The sequence below is a fragment of the Lepidothrix coronata genome, unplaced genomic scaffold (genome assembly GCF_001604755.1).
Source record: "Lepidothrix coronata isolate B3197 unplaced genomic scaffold, Lepidothrix_coronata-1.0 Scaffold237, whole genome shotgun sequence".
NCBI lineage: Eukaryota > Metazoa > Chordata > Aves > Passeriformes > Pipridae > Lepidothrix > Lepidothrix coronata.
The window spans coordinates 842,031-862,033 of record NW_016690417.1 but is presented as its reverse complement, the minus strand read 5'-3'; the positions used below and the strand labels follow the sequence as shown (position 1 = coordinate 862,033).

At 58.6% G+C, this 20,003-nt stretch overlaps 2 protein-coding genes across 5 annotated transcripts; one reads left to right on the top strand and one right to left on the bottom strand.

Annotated features, from left to right (window-relative positions):
- Window positions 1–864: 864 nt before the first annotated feature.
- On the bottom strand, window positions 865–16,063 carry NDOR1 (NADPH dependent diflavin oxidoreductase 1). Of its 4 annotated transcripts, none has more exons than XM_017834719.1 (16): window positions 15,957–16,053; window positions 15,109–15,311; window positions 14,726–14,860; window positions 13,800–13,877; window positions 13,414–13,511; window positions 12,543–12,641; window positions 11,805–11,906; window positions 11,117–11,323; window positions 10,624–10,745; window positions 9,415–9,635; window positions 8,911–9,018; window positions 8,089–8,203; window positions 7,000–7,146; window positions 6,249–6,367; window positions 3,711–3,805; window positions 865–1,070 (listed from the first exon to the last, which is right to left on the bottom strand). In XM_017834719.1, the coding sequence occupies exons 2-16, from the start codon at window positions 15,244–15,246 to the stop codon at window positions 926–928; spliced, it is 1,929 nt and encodes a 642-aa protein (XP_017690208.1). In that variant the 5' UTR covers window positions 15,247–15,311; window positions 15,957–16,053; the 3' UTR covers window positions 865–925. The 4 variants fall into 4 exon arrangements, with proteins under 4 accessions (XP_017690208.1, XP_017690210.1, XP_017690211.1 ...); XM_017834720.1 differs by lacking the exon at window positions 865–1,070 and adding an exon at window positions 1,295–1,626; XM_017834721.1 differs by lacking the exon at window positions 15,109–15,311 and having other exon boundaries at window positions 15,957–16,062.
- Window positions 16,064–16,124: 61 nt separating this feature from the next.
- Window positions 16,125–16,873, top strand: TMEM203 (transmembrane protein 203). Its single transcript, XM_017834723.1, has one exon. The coding sequence runs from the start codon at window positions 16,201–16,203 to the stop codon at window positions 16,609–16,611; it is 411 nt and encodes a 136-aa protein (XP_017690212.1). The 5' UTR covers window positions 16,125–16,200; the 3' UTR covers window positions 16,612–16,873.
- The last annotated feature ends 3,130 nt before the right edge of the window (window positions 16,874–20,003 follow it).

The following is a 20,003-nucleotide window of genomic DNA, read 5'->3' as shown; positions in this document are numbered from 1 at the left end:
TCTCCCCTGCAAGACCCCATGACTCAGAGCGTGGGAGGGTGGCTGGGTCACAGGTGTGGTGTGGCATCGCTGTCTCTTCCTGTCCCAGCCTGCTCCCAGGGACTGTCCCTGGCTGATTCATGCCCTGGGTCCTAATTGCTATTTACATGGTGGCACCCAGTTTGCTGAACTGGGGGAGGAAGGTGGTGGCACTGGTCCCACTGGGACATTGGCAGGGCCAGGAGGGTGCACAACCCCAAGGCTGCAGGGAAAGGGCTGGAAGCAGCTCCCAGGATGGGGTGGAGGACAGATGCAGCAGAGCAGGGAAGGCAATAACTCAGCAGGAGCTGGCACACAGAGCTCAGACCTCAGCATTAAGCAGGCTCAGGATGATGAACCAGCGGCAGAGACAGAGGGATCGAGGCTTCCTCCTGTGCCTGTCCCTGCTGGCCTTGGCCACTGGAGACAGGGGGAACAGGTCTGTCCAGGCAGCCTCCTCCTGCAGCAAACGCTGCTGACTAATGCCAGGGTGGAGAGACTCCCATGCAACAGTTCACTTCCTCTGGGCCCTGCCATTCCTCTGGGCCACTGCCATTGCTGGCTCCAGCAATGCCCAGCAGTGCTGCCCACCCTTCATGGAGACCCCCGGGGCTGGAGCCCCTGGGACAGCAGATCAGCCAGCAGCATCCCCCTAGAGACCCCTGACCTCTGCTCCAGCGGAGATTGGGCATGGGGAGCCAAACAGCCCCCCAGGAGACAGCCCCCTCCCACCCACCTCCCACCCTGCTGCCATCAGGGAAGGGCTGGTTGGGTAAATCCACCCCCTCGGACAGGCCTCTGCCCAGGCTGGGGTAACCCCAGCCCAAGGAAGATGCCAGAGGCAGATCACTGTGCTGGCTTCTTTATTCAGACAGTTTGTGGGGAAGGGGGAGGCAGGGAGCCAGGCTTAGGACCAGGTTTCAGACTGGAAGCGCTGGGACCGTTCCAGGGCTGATAAATGCTCCTCTGCTTCCGAGGGCGACAGGCCACCCTCCAGCTGCAGCACTGACTGCAGGGCCTCGGCCACCGCCACCGGCATCTGCTTGGCATTCCTGGGGGACAGAGCAGGGGCACAATGCAGCGAGAAAGGAAAACCAGGGGCAGCACCCCAGTGCTCTGGGATCAGGGGGCAGCAGGGCAGTGAGAATCTGTCTCACCCTGCCACATGGGCTGCCTGGCACGGGATAAATGACAGGCTTGTCATCCTACCCCTCCCTCGAGAGCAGCCCCATTATCCACAGGGCTTCCCAGTGCAGGCATTTGCAGTACCCAGTCCTCAGGGAAGGAGCATCACAGCTCGGCAACCTGAACTGCAGCCCCACATGGCTCCATTTGCTAGCATCCTCATTAGAGGGACACAAGGAATATGCATAGAGTTGGAATTTATTGGCAGGAGGGCAGGAAACTGTCCTTTCATCTCAGGAATCACTCAAAGTCAAACATGTCTGATCCTGAGCTGGGTAAGACACTGCTGGGAAGGAGCAGCCGCTCCCGTCCTGCTGCTGCCAGCTCTCAGGAAATCCAAGATGATTGGTTTGATGGTGACATTTGGAACTGAAGCCAGTTCAAACCTCAAAATAAGAGAAATAGAGGAGAAGACACGAGCCCCTGTGCAAAAAATACCCAAATAGAATTCAATGCTTTCAAGCACAATTATTTCTTAGGGGAAATCAGAAATTCAGACTTTTTTTCCTGGATAGAGTTTCATTTGATGAACTGCCTGTGCGACAAAAAAAAAATCTAATAAAAAATTTCCCAGGCTGCTCCAATTGGCACGAGCATCTGGCAACGTCCTTGCTGTTTCCCAAGAACAAGGCAGAATTCTGACTTGCTGTTTGAAGCTGATTAACATCCCAAAATACCCAGAAAGGAGGTCTTCTTTTTTTGGAAGAGTCTATTGTTTCTGAGTCAGGCAGTGATATGCAAGTACAAGATAATGGAGCTGGGCTTTGTGATGGAAAACATGTCAAATAGCTATTTTTTTCAGAAAAAGAGAGACATTTTCAACCTTTTTGCCCCTGGGCAAGACAAGCTGGGAACAATTCTGTAGCAGATACAGCCCTGGCTCCCCAGAGCTGGCCTGGCTGAAGGCAGACATGCCCCAGGGACACTGCTCAGGGACACACAGCTCAGGACTCACTTTATCTTAGTCTGGCTGAAACTCTGAATACTGTTTTTAGGGGGGAAAAGGCCATTTTTGGGCTTGCCCACCTGCACCTTCCTGTCTGGCACCCCACAGGCAGTTCAGAATCTGTGGGCCAGGAAAGAGAAGGGTGATCCTAGGAGTCTTTCCACATAGTGTGGGTTGTTCAGTAGCGGAGGGACAGTGCCCTCTGCAACTGGACACTTGTACAGGGAGGACAAGGATCCCACCTGCCTGATGGGGACTGAGGGACACCCCGTGCTAGGGACAAGGCCCTCAGCCTCAGAGCAACCCCGACACCCAAAACACCATCCTCACGGCCCCCCAAAATCCTGCCATAGGGACAGTTGTACAAGCCCTGTTCTTTCCAAGACATTGATCCTCTTTTGGGAGCCCCCAGGGTATCTCTGTCAGCACCAGAAAGTAGGGAATAGGATCAAAGAAGAACAGTAGGAAAGGGGATGGAAGAAGGACCCAACAGCTGCCCAACAGTCTCAGCATTTGGGCTGTGGATGGTGGCACAACTCACGTCCCAAGCGCACCAAACCTGAAGCCCAGATCCAAGGGTAGGAGGGCCCAGTTTGGGGTAAGGGCCCAGGAAGCCCTGCAGTGCAGCGAGGCCCAGCAGCACAGGCAGCAGTGCAGGCAGCAGTGACAGACAGTGTGGCGGGAGACCTGGCCTCCACTTCCGGGGCAGTAAACAAGAATCTCCCTCTCCCAGGAATGCAGCAAGGCCAGTCTGGCCCCACGAGGCGCCAGGGAAGTTCCTGCTGTTGCACAGGACAGGCAGGAAGGAGCCTCCTGCAATTGCTGCTTGTGTCGACAGCAAGGCTCAGGTTTGCACAGCCCTTTCCAGGTCACGGGGTGCACCACAAACACCATCAGCAGCCTCTTGCCAGCTCAAGAGCCCAAAGCATTTCACAACCCTCACCCTGGGCAATGGGGAGCAGTCCCCTCTCCTCCCTGTTGTGCAGGGAGTCACGAGGGCAGGCAGGTCAAGGGCTCTGCCCAGGAAAAGAGGCACAGAGCTCAGAGCAGAGCTGCCAACGCTCTGCCTCCAAAGACCAGACTCCACCTTTGGCCAGCAGTTCAAGATGTCCAACTAGTCCAAGACAACCACCTGGAGAATGACTGTGCTGTCAAAGGAGACTGGTTGTGGTGCCAGTCTTGTCCCTGCCCCGGGAGGCAGTTTTGCGTGTGAAGAGCCAGACAGAACATGCTGGGGGTCCCAAAGCTGTTGCTCTGGAGCCCTGGTATATTATGCTTTCAAAGCCTTCTGCCCACATGAGTGGCCATGGGCATCACACAACCCTTTTCTCTGATTTCAAGTGAGAAACAACCCTCTGAGCCCAGGGCTTACAGAGCAGGACACAGGGAGAGGACGAACAAGCTGTCCTTCTGCAGCAGCCACTGCAGCCCACAGGGACCTGTCGGGGTACGGGGTGTGCTCACTCCAGGGGCTGAGCCGAGGGAATGTCTCCAAGCAGGTGGAGAAGCAGCAACACGCAGCCCCAATCCCCCAGTCCCTGTGCAGAGACCCCTCACTCACCCAGCCAGGTAGACGTGAGCATTCCCAGTGCTCAGCAGCTCCCACACCAGCCTCCGGTTCTCCTGGATGCGGTGCTGAACATAAACCTTCTCCTCCTGCGGGTAAACAGGGCACTGAGCCTGCCAGCCCTGGCAGCAGCCACAGCTCTTGCTCTCAGGACTCTTCTCAGGGGCTGTTTGCAAGGGCTCAGGACAGCACAGCCCCCCAGAGCAGGGGCACTGGGAAAGCAGTTGGATCAATGACCACACAGGGAAGGGGAACCCCACATCTGATGTCAGTGCACTGAGATGGGCTGGAGGGAAATCAGTGCAGCAGCAGGAGTTTCAGTGAGGACAAAGTAGCCCTCCCAACTCTTTAGGTGTCCACTGGCCAGGACCATGAAGTGGGGAGGCCCCATGAGGATTTCCTTCCTGCCCTCTCCCCTTTTCTCCCAGCACAGGCAGAGGAGGCTCTGTGGCCTCCCTGTGCCAAATTTCCTGCAGGATAGGGACCCTTCCCCACACCCCTGGCTGCTGCAGACCTGAAACATCTTGGAAGGGCAGAAAGCTTGGAGGGATGGCCTTGGTCCCATTCCCTGCCTCTCCACTGTGCTCAGGGACTGGCTTTTGGCACAGTACAGCCCAACTAAGGAGAGTTCCCAAAGGGTTAATCCTCAAGACTTCAAGAATCCAAGCAACTGCCTACAGCCCTGGCTCCTGCCCAAGAGAACACCATTGCTAACGTGCCTGAACTCACTGCTGGCCCAGAAGGCTCCTGTGACAAGGGGGACACTGTGATGAAGGCCAGGTCCCGTGCTGGGCATCCCACTACACCCGGTTCTGCACAGCAGTGAGCTGAGCCACAGGCACAGCCCCCTCCCCACACCCCCTCCCCACGTCCAGCCCCAACGCCAGCACAGCTCTCGCTGTGGCTCAGGGCCCTGTGTGCTGCAGGCTGGAGGTGTGTGTGGGAACAACCCCGAGCAGCACCAGCCCTGGCTGTCACAGGAGCTGGTCCCCACGTGGGCAGCAGGTCCCACAGCCCCACTGGCTGATTGCACTGGAGTGCCAGGTCGACCTGGGCACGGCTCCACAGCTCTGAGTGGTGATGCCCATCACGAGCACCTCAGTTCTCAGCTTTGCCTCACATCGTTAACAGTAATGAGCTGAGTGCTGCCAGAGGCCCTGCCAGCCAGGCTGGGGCTCTCAGGGGGTCATTTAAGGACCTGCAACTGCCCAGAAACCAGAGCACTCCAGTGACAAACTGGGGTCACAGTGTCTCAGCTAAACCCTGGGGCATCCTGCTCAGAGTTAGAGGCAGCCAGGTCAGGCTGGGATCAGTCTGCACGGTGATGTGACAGGAGGTCACTGCAAAGGGCACCTTAAGAGAGAAGAGGGAAATCCTGCTCAGCTATGGAGCATCTCAGCCCCTGCCTGGCTCTTTGACAACAAAATTTTTGATGAGTTAAGGGCTGTGGTATCTCCTGAAGCCCAAGGTACAACGGCCCAATGCAGCTCATCCCACCTGGCTGTGCTCCTGCTCACCTCCCGGCATGGTTCAGGGGCAGGAGACTCTCAGGACAAAGTGCTTTGGCCTGTGGAGCAGGAAGGGACTCCCATGGGAGTCCCATCCCTCCAGAGTCTGTGAGGGCAGAAGGTGGTTCTGGCAGCTCTCTAGACTCTGGGAGCAGCAGGTCCCCCCTTCACTGGTCAACCAAAAACCCTCTGCAGTGTTGCTCCTGTTCATCACAGACTTGGAAAGCCTTCACAGAAGCATCCAGCTCATGCCTTACAAGTGAGTGCATAAAAGATGCTGGACTCATGTCAACACATGCACACAGTCAGGAGAAAGGGCTGGTGCAGCTGAGCTACTGTAAGATCCCCATTCCCTTTTTATCAGATCTCTGTTCCAAAGCCAGGCTGAGCTTTCAGTGCCATCAAGGGACAGGGCAAGGCAGTGAAACAGAACCCCAGCTCAGGGAGCCTCTCTGGCAGCATAAAAAGCCCTGCAGCCCTGAGAATGAGAGCTGCTCACCACAGACACTGTCTAGGAAACCAGGGAGCAAAGTGAGGAGCTGAGTTGTGGGGATGCTTGTACCTACAGGGAACTTTCTCCTGGATGGCTGAGACTTGGGGAGAGCTGGCACAGAGGCCAAGCTCCCTGGGTTCAGCCACTGCTCAGAGGGACACAGTGAGAAGGGTGGTACTTAACCAAGGAAAATTATTGCCTGGTAACCCTCCGAGAGGCTTGTGAGCCTTTTATCACTCACGTGGTCCAGCCAAGCAAAGCTGGCTAATGCCTTATCTGCTCCAGTGCTCTCCAGCCCCGTACCAGCAGCCTTTCCAGTCACACATGTCCCGGCAGGGCCCCGGCACTGCAGAGCTGGGGGGCAAATCCCAGCCAGCACCGAGGTGTATGGGGGAGTGAGGTGACACTGTGCCACCCCACTAGATTCCTCACAGGTCATGCCAACAGCTACAGGGGACAGACACACTGACAGAGTCTCATCAGTGCTGGCTGAGACACTCCTGTATCCACCCTTCTCCTCTGGGAACTAACCTGGTCCCTGGAGAAGGCTGTGAAGAGTGTCAGGAAGCCCTTTGCCACCAGCTCTTCCCACTCTGCCTGGCAGTAGAAGTCCTTGGATTTCTGTCGACAGCCAAAGAAGAGGCAGTTCCCTGCAGAGAGCAGAGCACAGGGGCTGTGCTGGGAGGACCGAATGCCCTGTGAGTGCTGGGCACTGCTGCTGTCCACGGGACCTGGGGCTGAGAGCAGAGGCTTCCACCTCTCTGCTGCACCTGCCTGGGAGCCCAGGCCTGGAAGAGCCAGGAGCCACGTGAGCATGAAGCCAAGTGACCTGCAACAACCAGAGGCCCCTGTGTACTGGAAAAGCAGGAGGTGGGGAGCAGGTAGAGCAAAAATTGCCCCCCAAGGCTGCCTGTTCCACTCCACCAGCCTCAGCTTCCTGCTGAGACTCATGGCTGAGTCAGGAGAATGAGAATGGGACAAGGACAGAGGCACAACTCCTTGTGCAGGAGCAGATGAGCTCAGTAACCCATCTTCACTCTCAGAGAGCCAAGGAAGCCTCTGCAGAGCCCTACGCTGACCCAAGGAGCTGCCCTGCAGCACAGGCTGCACACACAGGCTCTGGTCCTCACCTGCCCCTGAGCCCAGCTTGCTCCCACTCAAACACAGCACACCCTGCACCCATCCACACCCTCACAAGCCCCCAGTCCCTCCTTGCTGTCTGCTGACACAGACCTGTCTGCAGTGAGGGGCACCCCAAATCCCTCCCAGGACCACCCCTCACCTCTACGTCCCTGTGCCACCCGCTCCTGTATTGCTGCTCGGAAAGGTGCCACCCCTGTGCCAGGGCCAATCATGATCACGGGGGTGGCAGGGTCAGCTGGGAACTTCATTCCTCCTTTCTTCACCCAAAGAGGCACCCGGACATCACCTGCAAACAAACAGACTGAATAGCATCACTCCACCATCCCTGCCCCTGGCACAGCCTGCAGAGGGGGAGCCAGGCATCCAGCTCTTCCAGGATGCTGGAAGACATGAACAGCACCTGGCTCACCACCCCAAGCACCAAGGGCACACCCTGTGCGTGTGAAAAGTGCTTCAGCTGTCTCAGCATCTCCTCTGCAAGAACCTGAGTGAACCCCAGGGCAAGGCAAGAGCCCCTCAGCACCCGGGCTGTGGGACAGCCTTCTCCTCACACAGCCCGTGCCAGGGAGGACAGCAGGGAAGGCAGGCAGAGATCCCAACCTGGCTGGATGGAAGGGAGGCCACACTTAACTCATCTGGGTGAAGAGCCCCATGGAGGTACTCTGAGAAGCCCCTGTCTTGCCCTGGACCCATACAGAGGAATTCTCTACCACTCTGCAGTTGGGAGACCCCATGAGGTTGTCACATTTGCATGGGGACCCACTGGAGGTGGTTTGTGGTTGGAGCAGATGAGCAGCACACACAGGCTTTGCAGGACAGGGTGGATGTGCTCAAAGGAAGGACCAGCCTTCCCAGAGCTGGGGCTGTGGGGCTGGAGGTGTCCAGCAGTCAGAATATTACCAGCTCCAGGACACCAGGAGCAGCCATCAGGGGGACAGCAGGGCACACTCGGAAGCAGGAGGGTCAAGCAGCTGGGAGAAAACCAGGAGCTCAGAGGACACTAGAGGAGCACACCATGCTCTGAAGAAGATGGGAGCAGCAAGGAAGAACAGCTACCTGTGAGTTCAGCTCATCCTGCCAAGCAAGTGTGCTCCAGCCCCCACGGAGGTGGTGCTCCAGCCAGGACCCAGGCAGCTCCAGCACGTGGCCAGCACACACACAGCTCCACCAAGGTCCCAAGGGGTCACTGCTGGGTGCTGTGACAAGCACACAGAGTCCAAGCAATTACCTTGCTCTGGATTGAGAGAAGCCAGCCAGGTAGAGCAGAGCCCACGGCGGGGTTTGCTGAGCCGTGTCTTGTACTGCACCACTGCCATGAGGATCTGGATCCTGTCAGGGTGAGCCTGTGTCCAGACAAGAGCCACGAGAAATGAGGAGATACCCAGCACAGTTTCACAGGAAGGGCCCAGCACCTCCTCCAGGGACAAAACCTGTGCCCAGCTCCTGCCAGGGTGCCTGCAACACTCATCCTAGCCCAAAACAGCCACCTAGAATGGAGCACGCCCTTGCCCAAAACCTTTCCAATGTTTTTTCCCAGAGCAGCACTGCTGCAGGAATGCTCTGCACAGTTGTCAACAGTGACAGTGACCGTCCAAGCCAAGAGGCTCCCATTGAGGACAAATCCAGCCGTGCATTGGGCTGATGTCCGCCAGCACCGGGGCCAGGTCCCACTGCCACCTCCCGGCAGCACAGGGAGCAGCACTCCTGCTTGCCAGGGCCACCGGGGCACTCCCAGCCTTCACGGCACCACACCCCACTGCTTCTGGTGACAAGGACACCAGACCTCTGAGGAGCAGTGGGACAGCACTTATTGGGGTGCAGGAGAGCAAGCGCCCTAATCTGGAGGCTGGCACAGCCCTGAGGTTGGCACCAGCAGGTCAGGCTGCTGCAGACTCACTGCAGAGCAGGGGTTTGGGTGGGCTGTGGGTGTTCAGGGGCCTGGGAGTAGTGCTTGGACACCCAAGGCATGCACAGCATGAACAGCCAGCCCAGGCCCTGCCATACCCGCAGCTTAGAGCCTGACACGAGGCCTAAAGGGCTGAGCTCTTACCAGCAGGGAGGAGGCGATGGAGAAGGCACGGGGTCTGATGCGAGGGATGAGGTCCAGCAGGTAATCAGCTGGAATGGCACATGTGGTGTGAGGGAAATCCCACAGGGCCTGCAAAGCCAAGAGGGGTGAGGCCTGCTGCACCCCAGAAGACAACCTGCATCCCCCTAGAAGGCAGCCTGCCTGTTCTCAGTGTGCCAGAGGGTGTCCCACATGGCTGTGCCACACTGCCCTCAACCAGAGGCACCCCACCGGGCACCTCTGAGCACCAACCACCCGACTGTGTTCATTGCCCTCTGCCTCCCAGGCTGCAGCAGAGAGCCCACCTCAGAGCGAGAAGGATCTACAGCTGGTCTTAACTGCCAGTGGAAATTCACAGACACTTCATAAAGAGGGTGAAGTAGATTAAATTCCCCAGCCAAGAAATTATGGCTGATCATCTGCCTGGGTGCTTTCTGGCCTGGCACAGCCCCCATGGAGCAGGTGTGCCCTGCTGCCCAGCCTCACCTCCAGCGTGGTCCTGCGGGGCCGGTTGCAGTAGCTGTACAGCTCCTCCTGGCCCTGAGCAGAGCTGAACTCCTGCAGCTTCTCCCGCTCCAGCTCGTTGGTGGAGAAGTAGGAGAGGAGCTCGAAGAAGGAGCGCCGTGGCACGCAGGAGATGTCCAGGTAGTGGGTGACCAGGTGCCGGATGGTGCAGGGCTGTGGCAAGAGGGGAGGGAGGGATGTGCCTGCAAGGCAAGGCAGCAGGGAGAGCTCAGGGCCAGCCCCGGGGCCGGATGGCTGGCACTGCCTGTCCCCACACCAGGGCAGCCCTGCTGCCTGTGGGCACCCACACACTGCACCAATGCCCCAGTGGAGCCAACTTCAGCTCCCACTGCTCCCACCATGGGGCCTCACTCCCTCCTGCTCTCCCCAGTTTGCTTTTCAAGCCCACAGGTTTGGCAACAGAGGAAGTCAGTGGTGTTCAGCTGTCCCTTGCTTTTGGGAAGTGCTTTGGGATAATGCCTTATCCATATGGCTCCCACCCATTCTGCACACAATGCAGTGGAAATAACCAGTAGTGCCATGTGTCAGCCTGTCCTTGTTTCCTTTGTACGTCCCAAGGGTGTGAGGAGCAGCCTGAATTTTTCTTGGGTTTGCCTGCCAGGCAAAAATTCCAGCATGGACAGACACAGGAAAGGTGGAAGGGGAATAGGTGCTCAGGAAACAGGAGAGAAAACTGTCCCAATTCCATTGAGACTGCAGAGCCACCAAGGGCTCTGAGGGGCCTCCAAGGGGTTCCTCTGGTTTTGGAGCTCATTTGTGGCTGCAGAAGCACCTGCAGGAGGTCCGTGGGGTTAAAGTAGAGTGGGGAGACCTGCACTCCCCTTACAAGGAAGCACAGGTTTCCTGACCTGGGTCTGGGGCTGAGGAGGCTGCAGGATCCTCCCCACCCTGTGCAAGGCGCTGCCAAGGCACAAGGCCCAGGTGGAACCTGGCACTGCTGGATTCCTCCCACAGTCACCCTGACCCTGTGCAGGATGCACACGATCACAGCACTGGGAGAGAAGGACAGTCCCCATACTGCCAGACAGGCAGGTGTCCTGTATCTGTCTGACACTCCCAACTCCATGAACCAGGTCTATGGCAAAGGAAGAGCAGAGCTGCAGGCTGGGCCAGTGCTCAGGGGCTGCCCTGTCCCAGCAGGGAGGGAAAGGAGCAGTGGGCAGGACCTACCAGGCTCCGTGGGCTTCAGCACAAAGTGTCTGTCTGGGTCCAGGCGCAGGAGCTGGCAAAACTGCTGCACATCCTCGGGGCAGTTCTGGGGCTGGATCATCACCACGTCCCCTGCACTGAACCTGTGGATGCAGCAGGAGCTGCTGAGCACAGCCCCGGGGCAGAGCCACAGGGAAGAGCCACGGGGCATAGCCATGGGGCAAAGCCACAGCCATGGCATGTCCACCCCGACCAGCAACCACATCAGGGGAGGCTAATTCCCAGTGTCACCAGCGTGCTCTCTTATTGACAGGCAAGGAGAACTGGTCCATGGGCAGGACCCCCGCTGCCACACACCCCTGACTTTGTCATGGAGGGGAACCACGCAGCAGGGACCACGTCCTCAGGGCTGCAACATCACATATTAGTGGAGACAGGGAGTGGTAGAGGAGGGCAGGCTACAGGAGACCTGGTCCCACAGGACAAAGCTTGGGGGAGTCAGGGAAATGCTCACGTGATCGCCGAGCCCGTGATGTCGAACTCGATGAGCCGGACGTCCTGGAAGTGGGACTGTGCCGTGACCCGCTGGTTGGACACCACAGGGGCAGCGAAGGGACGGAGCTCGGAGGGAACAGCCCTGAGCGCTGTCGGCTGGGGAAGGGCACCCTCGGGGGGTGGGGAGTCCTCAGGCAGGTAGTGCAGGGTGTATTTTGGGGGCAGGCTGTGGAGAGGAGAGCAATGCAGTGGTTACTCCACGCCACAGCTCCTCTGCTGCTCCAGGGCGAGGCCTGGAGTTTCCCACTGCATCCACCACCCACCATCCCTGTTCCCCAGAGCTGGCTTTGTAAGGGAATGCAATGCAGACTGCCAGGAGATTCCAAAGTCTCCAGAACAGGCAGAGGGAGGCTGGCTGGGCACACACACTCTGCCAGGGGCAGAGGCACATCAGGATGGCAAGATGGGCACAACCTGGCTGGGGCAGCTGACACACACCCACGGGGGACAAAGGGACACGCCATCCAGAGAGAAGTGGGCCACCAGTGGCCAAAGAACAAGGAACGCTTGGGACACCAGTAGCTGTGTGGGAAGGGTTCCTGGTCAAAGCAGAGCACATCTCCACTCTGGAGAACAGCCAAGGAAGTGTGGCATTGCACAGCAGCCAGTCCCTGCTGGGGCCCACCCTGCCCACCCTCTGCACCCACCGTGTGTCTGGGCTGATGATCTCAAGGCCAGGAGGGAGAGGATACAAAGCGAGGATCTTGTCCCATAAGGCCACAAGCCATGGATCAACCACTGCATCCGGCCTGCAAGAGGGAAATTCAGGCTGCAGCAGAACAACATCATCCCTTAGGGCCCAAGCCCTGCTACCCCTGCACCTGCCCAATGCTGGGACAGCCCTGCTCCCCTTGCACTGCACAGTCACCCCAGGCTGTTCCCTTACAGCTTCAGGTCTGGGAGGAAACATGTCTCAGACACTCTAAGCACTCACTTGCTCTATGGGGCCCAACCACTGACACCTGAACAGAAGCACAAGCCCCCTGAGCACCACCTGTGGCCATCACCAATTCCATGAGCCACACAGAGCCTCTGCTCCATGCCAGGTGAGCACAGGTCAGGCTGCTGCAGGCACGTGGCTGTGTGACACAGCCATTCCCGCTCTGAACAGGACTGGAGCTGAGCCAGGAGATGCTGGCACATCCTGGGGGTCGTGGGACACCCTGGAGAAGCAGGTGACCCAGGTCCTGGCACAGAAGCGTTATGAGCAGAGATCAGCACGTTCACAGAGCTGCTGGAGCAGCCCCGTGGTGGGAGCAGCACACTGCTGTTCCCCAGACACAGCAGGGCTGTGTCTAAAGCACACAGAGCCCTGCCAGCAGCCCAAGGACAGAGCTGTAGTGCACCCCAGGGCTCCCCCTGCCACACCTCCCCATGGCTCTTACCCCAGATCATGCTGGTCATCTCCCAAGGCCACTGGCAGCAGCGGGTTGCCCCCAAGTTGTAGCACCCGTTTGTGCAGCTTCTTTGCAACAAAATTAAACCTAAGCAGAGAATAACACAGCTGTGAAGGCAGGGCTGCTCCAGCACACAGCAGGCAGTGCCCACAGAAGCCAGCACCTGCTGCCAGGGCCACAGGAGCAGCACAGAGGCAGCAACACAACCTGGTCTGTGCCCTGCCCAGTCTGTGCCCCAACCTAAGGCAGCTCACAGGAGCAGTTGCCTGCCACTTGCTGGGCCTCATGGGCTGTGCCTAGCTCCCAGAAGGGACTTATGGAGGTCCTGCTTCCCTTCAGGGACTCAGAACACTTCCTTCACTCCAGCCCCTCACTGCCCCATGGAGCTCTGGCACGCCTACCCCTCCCACCACAGCTCTTTCAGGCACATGGGAACAATCTTCTGGGATAGAACTGGTACCAACAGGGCTGGCTGCCATTTGTGTTTGATGTCTCCTGTTGCCCTGGCCCACTGGCAAGTGGCACAGCCTGTGCTGTGGCACAAAGTTGCTTCCCTGCAGTTCAGATGGAAAACTGAATGGCTGCAACAAATGACTGACACCTGATGTCAGACCCACTGCAGCAAATGACCTGCTTGGAGAGGCTGGGGGGGAAGAAATGGGCAGAAGCCTAATTCCTGAGATTTGGGAGGGACACAGGCTGGTAGAGCAAGGATTTTTAAGGCTGGTGGGAATTTCATTTCATTTCATCCAGAGTCAGGCTCTGTCTCCCCCCACCCCCTCCGTTCTCCAGCCACTCTGGCCCCTCCCGCAGCCAGAGCTGTGAGGAGCAGCCATCCAGGAGCTGCAGAGCTGCTTACTTGGGGTAGGATGAGTCGCCAAGGCCCAGCACGGCGTAGTCCAGCTGGCACAGGGACCCGGGCGGCAGGTTCTTCCGGAACAGAAACCGCCAGAACATCTACGGAGGACACGGCCGGGGAGTCCTGCTGCTGCCCAGGCAGCCTGCCCTGCCTGCCAGCCCCCAGATCCCTGCTCTGCCCCCATCGGGCCCATCCTGAACCCCAACACAGGGGGGAGCACTCCTGCAGAGGTGGCCTCTGAAAGCCCCCTCACCAGCTCCCTGCTCATGTCCCATGAGAGGTGACTGGTGCTCCCCCCTCCAAAAACAACCACTGCTCAAGCTGCTTCTAGAGAGAATTCCCTGGATCAGGAACATAAAAGCAAGATGGACAGGAATATGTCCTACCTTCATGTTATCAGGTGGGTCTCCCTGGCCGGTGGTTGCACACACAAACACCACCAGTGGCTCATGGATGAGGTTGGCCTGTGGGCACAGACATGGAGAGGCATGTCCAGGTCAGCAGCCTACAAACTGCTCTGGGAGAGCTGAGGGTGTTCACCTGGAGAAGAGAAGGCTCCAGGGAGACCTGAGAGCCCCTTCCAGCGCATAAAGGGGCTCCAGGAGAGCTGGAGAGGGACTTGGGACAAGGGATGGAGGGACAGGACAAGGGGGAACAGCTTCCCACTGGCAGAGGGCAGGGCTAGATGGGATATTGGGAAGGAATTCTTCCCTGTGAGGGTGGGGAGGCCCTGGCACAGGTTGCCCAGAGAAGCTGTGGCTGCCCCTGGATCCCTGGAAGTGTCCAAGGCCAGGTTGGATGGGGCTTGGAGCAACCTGTTCTAGTGGAAGGTGTCCGTGCCTATGGCTGGGGGTGGAATTGGATGATCTTTAAGGTCCCTCCCAACCCAAACCCTTGTGTCATTCTACGAAATACGTGTCCTGACTGTCCCCACATGGCTGCCCACACCACAATGAGCTCCCAGACTGACCACGCTTGGAATAAAACCCACAGCCCCACGTGGCACGAGCTCCTCCATAGGCCCTGCAGCAGCATCTGCTGCCCACCCACTCCCTGCAGCACCAGCCCCTCACCTGGCAGGGAAAGGCTGAGTGTCTGTGACTCCATCCCAGGAGTCCCTGCTCTCTTTACCCACCTGAGTTAAGGGAGCTGAGTCAAGCACAAGCTGCCCCCAGGGAGGGCACAGAGCCAGGCCCTGGTGACACACAGCAGATCACAGCAAGGGTGGAGGATGCCCAAGTGGCAGAAATGGGGCTGGTGGGGATGGAGCAGGAGCAGCAGTGCCCAGAGTCCCCTGTGTGTCCCATCTCACCAGGTCACAGCTGTCCAGGGCCTCCACCCTGCACTGCAGGTGCCGGCGCGTGGCCTCTCTCCCGATCCTCTCGGCCATGTCTTGGGCCGTCCCCGTCTGGCTGCCAAAGAGAACGAGGAGCTTCCGTTCTGCCATCTGCAAAGACAAACCAGAGCCACCACCCAGAGGGGAAAGGGGGCTGGGAGGGCAGAGCTGGGCCTGCCCTGGGCCCAGCAGCGCCAACCCCACCCAAAGGAGCACCAGGGACTGGGGGCCAAGGTGACGTGTGGGGCTGACACAGCAAACAGGGGTGTCAATAGCTGGGATCCAGCACTGGGATACAAGGCTCGTGGGCTCTTTTCCCACCCCTGCACAGCGCTGAGGGATTAATGCTGTGTCCTCACCTGCAGGAGCAGCAGGGACACACTGTGCTCCTTGTCCCCACTGCCCGGGCATGGAGGGACTAAAATGCACATCCCGGCTCGTTTAACTGCCCTCATCCCCACAGGGTAAGTGCAGCCCTGGGATCGGCTGTTCTCCATTGCTGGTTTTAACTTTCTTGTCTGCCCTATGAATTCCCCTCACTTGAAGGGGCCTGGGGAAGAGCCTGGAGCTCAGAGACAGAGAAAGGTGTGATCAGACACACACTGCTCTCAGCCACACTGCCAAAGAGCAAGGCCCTGTGTGTGACAGGGAATCCTGCAGGGAATCCAGCCCAGAGGGATGTCTGAGCTGCAAACGGCTGCTGTCACCACGTGCCCATAGAATACTAACAATAAATTACATGATAATAATAAAAAACAAAATCACAGAATCACAGACTGATCTGGGTTGGGAGGGAGCTTCACATTCATCCCATTCCACCCCCTGCCATGGGCAGGGACACCTTCCACTAGAACAGGTTGCTCCAAGCCCCATCCAACCTGGCCTTGGACACTTCCAGGGATCCAGGGGCAGCCACAGCTTCTCTGGGCAACCTGGGCCAGGGCCTCCCCACCCTCACAGCCAACAGTTCCGTCCCAATATCCCATCTAGCCCTGCCCCCTGGCAGTGGGAATACATTCCCCCTTGTCCTGTCCCAAGTCCCTCTCCAGCTCTCCTGGAGCCCCTTTAGGCACTGGAAGGGGCTCTGAACTCTCCTGGATCCTTCCCTTCTCCAGGTGAACCGCCCCGGTTTTCCAAGCCCGTCTCCAGGGCAGAGGGGCCGCAGGGATCGGGATCCCTGGGGGATCTCCCGGCTCTTCGGACTCACCATGGACCGGCCCCATCCCGCCGTGACGTCACCACAGTGCGACCGCTCCCGTGACGTCACACGGCGGCTGAGGAGACTCCCTCGCCCGTTCCGCACTCCCTGTGACGTCATCATCCACCGCGCCCCTTTGACGTCATCGCCCCGCGCCGCCCGCGCCGGGCGGGCCGAGCCCCGGGCGGGTCGGGTCCGGTGCCCCGGACAGGGCCGGTGCCGCTCCCCGGCTCTGCCCCGCGCCCCCCGGACCATGCTGTTCTCCCTGCGGGAGCTCGTGCAGTGGTTGGGCTTCGCCACGTTCGAGCTGCTGCTGCACGCGCTGGCCCTGCTCGCCTTTACGGTGCTGCTCGTGCTCAAGGTGGACGGCGCGGCCGCCGCGCTCTCCTGGTGGGTCGTGTTCGTGCCCTTCTTCGCCGCCGACGGGCTCAGCACCTACTTCACCACCATCGTGTCCGTGCGGCTGTTCCAGGACGGCGAGAAGCGCCTGGCGGTGCTGCGGCTCTTCTGGATCCTCACCATCCTCAGCCTCAAGTTCGTGTTCGAGATGCTGCTGTGCCAGAAGCTGGTGGAGCACACGCGGGAGCTCTGGTACGGGCTCATCATGTCGCCCGTCTTCATCCTGCTCCAGCTGCTCATGATCCGGGCCTGCCGTGTGAACTGAGGGTCGACGGGGGGACGGGCCCGGGCCTCAGGCTCCCCTCGGCGTTATCCCTTTGCAGAGGGCGGCGACAGGCTGTGACAGGCTGGTGACAGGCTGGTCGGTGCCCCAGCTCGCTGCCGTGCCACAGAGCACCACATTCCCCCAAAAGCTCCCGTTGTGCCGCGTTCCTGTTTCAGCCCTCCCAGCCCCCGTGTTGTCCTGCCCTGCGAGCGCTGCTGGGTGTGCCAGTTATTTTATTGTAAAATAAAAGTGCGTTGAAGGATTGGGGTTCATATAAAACTTTTTCCATAGAAAGCAGTTGTGCCTAAAAGTGCCGCTTTGAGAGCAGGAATTGCCTGGAGGGTGGGTGGGTGCTGTAGATCCCTTCATACCCCCCAGACCTCTGCCCTGCCCTACAGCAAAGCTCATTGATTCCCATCTGTCCCCTCACTTCCCTGAGCACTTCATCCCGTCAGAGCTCTCTCAGAGTTTTGTGGGGCTGTGCTGTGAGCCGGAGAACACTGATACATGTGGTTTTTAGCAGATGTTTTTTGTATTTCGCTTTTGTTCCCTACATCTGGAAGTAGGAGGCTGGGGAAGGCAGGGCAAAGGGCAGGACCATGCACTGCTGATGCCAGTTGTGAAGGGGTGTGTCACTGAACCCTGACTTTGCTGTGAAACACTGTGCTCAGACCCCAGAGAGCAGGAGTTCAGTATTCCATGTGGAAGTGTGGTTCAAGGTGTCAGATACCAGTGTCACAGGGAGGTCCCAGTGCCAGGGACACCCTGGCACCCCTGGTGTCCAGCTCCCACCACAAGGGTGTTGGGAACGACTGATGAGCCCCTCACCCTCAGCCCAGCAGCCTGTGCTCCTTCCCACCTCGTGTGTCACAGACCTGTGTGTTCTGCTGATGTTCCCTCTGACAGAACATCTCCTGGCAGCCAGGGCTGGAGGGGAAGCCTCCCTGGCCCAGCTCTGGCTCTGCCCTCCCAGTCTCCCCTCTGCCCTGAGGTCTGTGCAGGTGGGGTCAGGGACAGGAACTGCCCTATGAACAGCTGTGTCACTGCTCTGTCAGCTCAGAGGCCCGAGGGGCCCCAGGGATGTATTGGTCAGGCTGATCTCCCCAAGAGATCCTCTGATGACAACAGGACCAGTGGCTGCTGCTCTTCTCTCTGGAAAGGGGGTGGGAACTGAGGAGGTTCCCATCAGTGACAGAGGCTGTCCCTTGGTGCTGCTGACGGCTCATCCTGGCTGTTGTGGAACGGCAGTGGGACAACCAGCAGCCCGGGCCAGCAGGATCCATAAACTGACACATATTTAGCCCAGACTGGTCCATAATGGGGATTAGATGCTCAGTGTGACCTGCTCCCACTAGCCTCTATTCAAGTAGCACCTGGCTCCATGTCCCCGGTGACTCCAGGTGGCCCATCCTGGGCTGGCTCCAGGGCATGGGTGAGTACAGGACAGGAGCACCACCCCCCCTTTGCTCAGTCCTCCCTTGGTTGAGGGAGGGGATTGTCCTGCTCTGCTCTGGTCTGGGGCAGCCTCACCTCGAGTGCTGGGGGGGCAGTTTGGGCACTGTAATATGAGAAAGATGTGAAGCTGTTAGAGTGTCCAAAGGAGGGACATGAGGATGGGGAAGGGCCTTGAGGGGCCATACAAGGAGCATCTGAGATCACTTGGCTTGTTCAGCCTCAAGAAGGGGCTGAACTTCAGATTGAGGGGAAACTCATTGGGGTTTGCAGCTTCCTCACGAGGGGCAGTGCAGGGGCAGCTCTCTGTGACCAGGGGATAGTGTTGTAGACGGCGGGATACAATTTATACGACCACAGAAAGCTCAGAAAGATCATGGCTTATCCAACTTTATTGCTGCAGGCTTTGTGCTTATAAAGGTTAATAATTAGCCTCATGCATATTACAAGCTCTAGCTCATCATTGGCTTCTGATTACCTAAGTTATATTTGCGCAAATGCTGTTTCTTTCACATTCTTATGGTTACTTGTTTGCTATTTGCTCTGCTTTCCCATCCACTTTATTCTATTCTTCTGTCAGGATAGGATCCAGGGAATGGCTGGAGCTGTGTCAGGGCAGGGTTAGGTTGGATCTCAGGAAAAGGTTCTTCCCCCAGAGGGTGGTTGGGCACTGACCAGGCTCCCCAGGGCAGTGGGCACAGCCCCAAGGCTGCCAGAGCTCAAGGAGTGTTTGGACAATGCTCTGAGGGACAGGATGGGATTGTTGGGGTGTCTGTGCAGGGCCAGGAGCTGGACTGGATGATCCTCATGGTCCCTTCCAACTCAGAATACTCTGTGATTCTGTGATACTTGCACACCCTGAGGTGGCACTGGGCCCTAGGTTTAGGGACCTGCCTCACAGGAGCTCCTCCTCCTTCCCCTTGTGATGTGGTTTCCCAGGGCTCAGTGTCACCAAGGCTGAGCCGTAATGGCCCCAAGTGCTCAGGTCACTCCACTGGGAGCCGTTTGCTTACCTGGGCCAAGGACATGTCACCTGGGAGGAGATGCCCAACTGCTCCTTGTCACCTCCACCTCACACCAGTGTGAGTTCACCCACACTCAGTGTCCCCGTGACGTGGTTGTGCCCACAATGCACCCAGTCACCCGAGTGCACAGGCCACGGTGTCCCATCCGCTGCCATCACAAGAGCTGTGTCAGAGCAGCCACAGGGGCACTGCCGTGGCGCTGGGGAGGGGGAGGGCCGGGTGGGGGCCATGGAGGTGGGAGGAGAGCACAGCTGGGGCTGGCGGGGTACAGTGTCTGCTGCCAGGGCTGAGGAACAGGAGCTGCAGCTGGTGGGGGACACCAAGAGGAGCAGGATGAGCAGCAAAGCTCTGAGTCAGGAGGGGACACTCACTGAGTGGCCCTGGGGACCAGCGATGCCTTTGGACACTCCCACAGCTCCCAACCACCAGCTAATTAATAAACTAAGGAAGGGGCTCATCAAAACCAAAGAAGATCAAACAGATGAACACATCCCTCAGCCTCGCTGCGACGCTGCTCAGGAACGGGGATGTTTCCTGCTGCCCAACCCCGGCAGGACCATCAGCCCCAAACTAACACCAGCCCTGTCAGCAGGGCGTGGTGTTTGACATGGGGGCACAGTGCCACATCCCCCCTGTGCTGCCCAGCTCCCCTGCAAGCAGCTCTTACAGCATTTTGCAGCTGCCTTGGGGAAGAGCCAGCGGTCGACGTGTCCCAGCTCTGCTCCTCCGAGGTAAGGCATTACCCTGCCAGGGCATCTGGGGACATAAGAGTGACACAATGGCACTTGGGGTGCTGCCTTGATGGGGGTGCCAGGGGAGGGGGGGATTACTGTCAGCCGGGACCAGCTGTGTCCCCTGCCAGGACTCCTCTGGTGCAGAGGAGTCACCCATGGTGCCCAGGGCCACCAAGTCCTG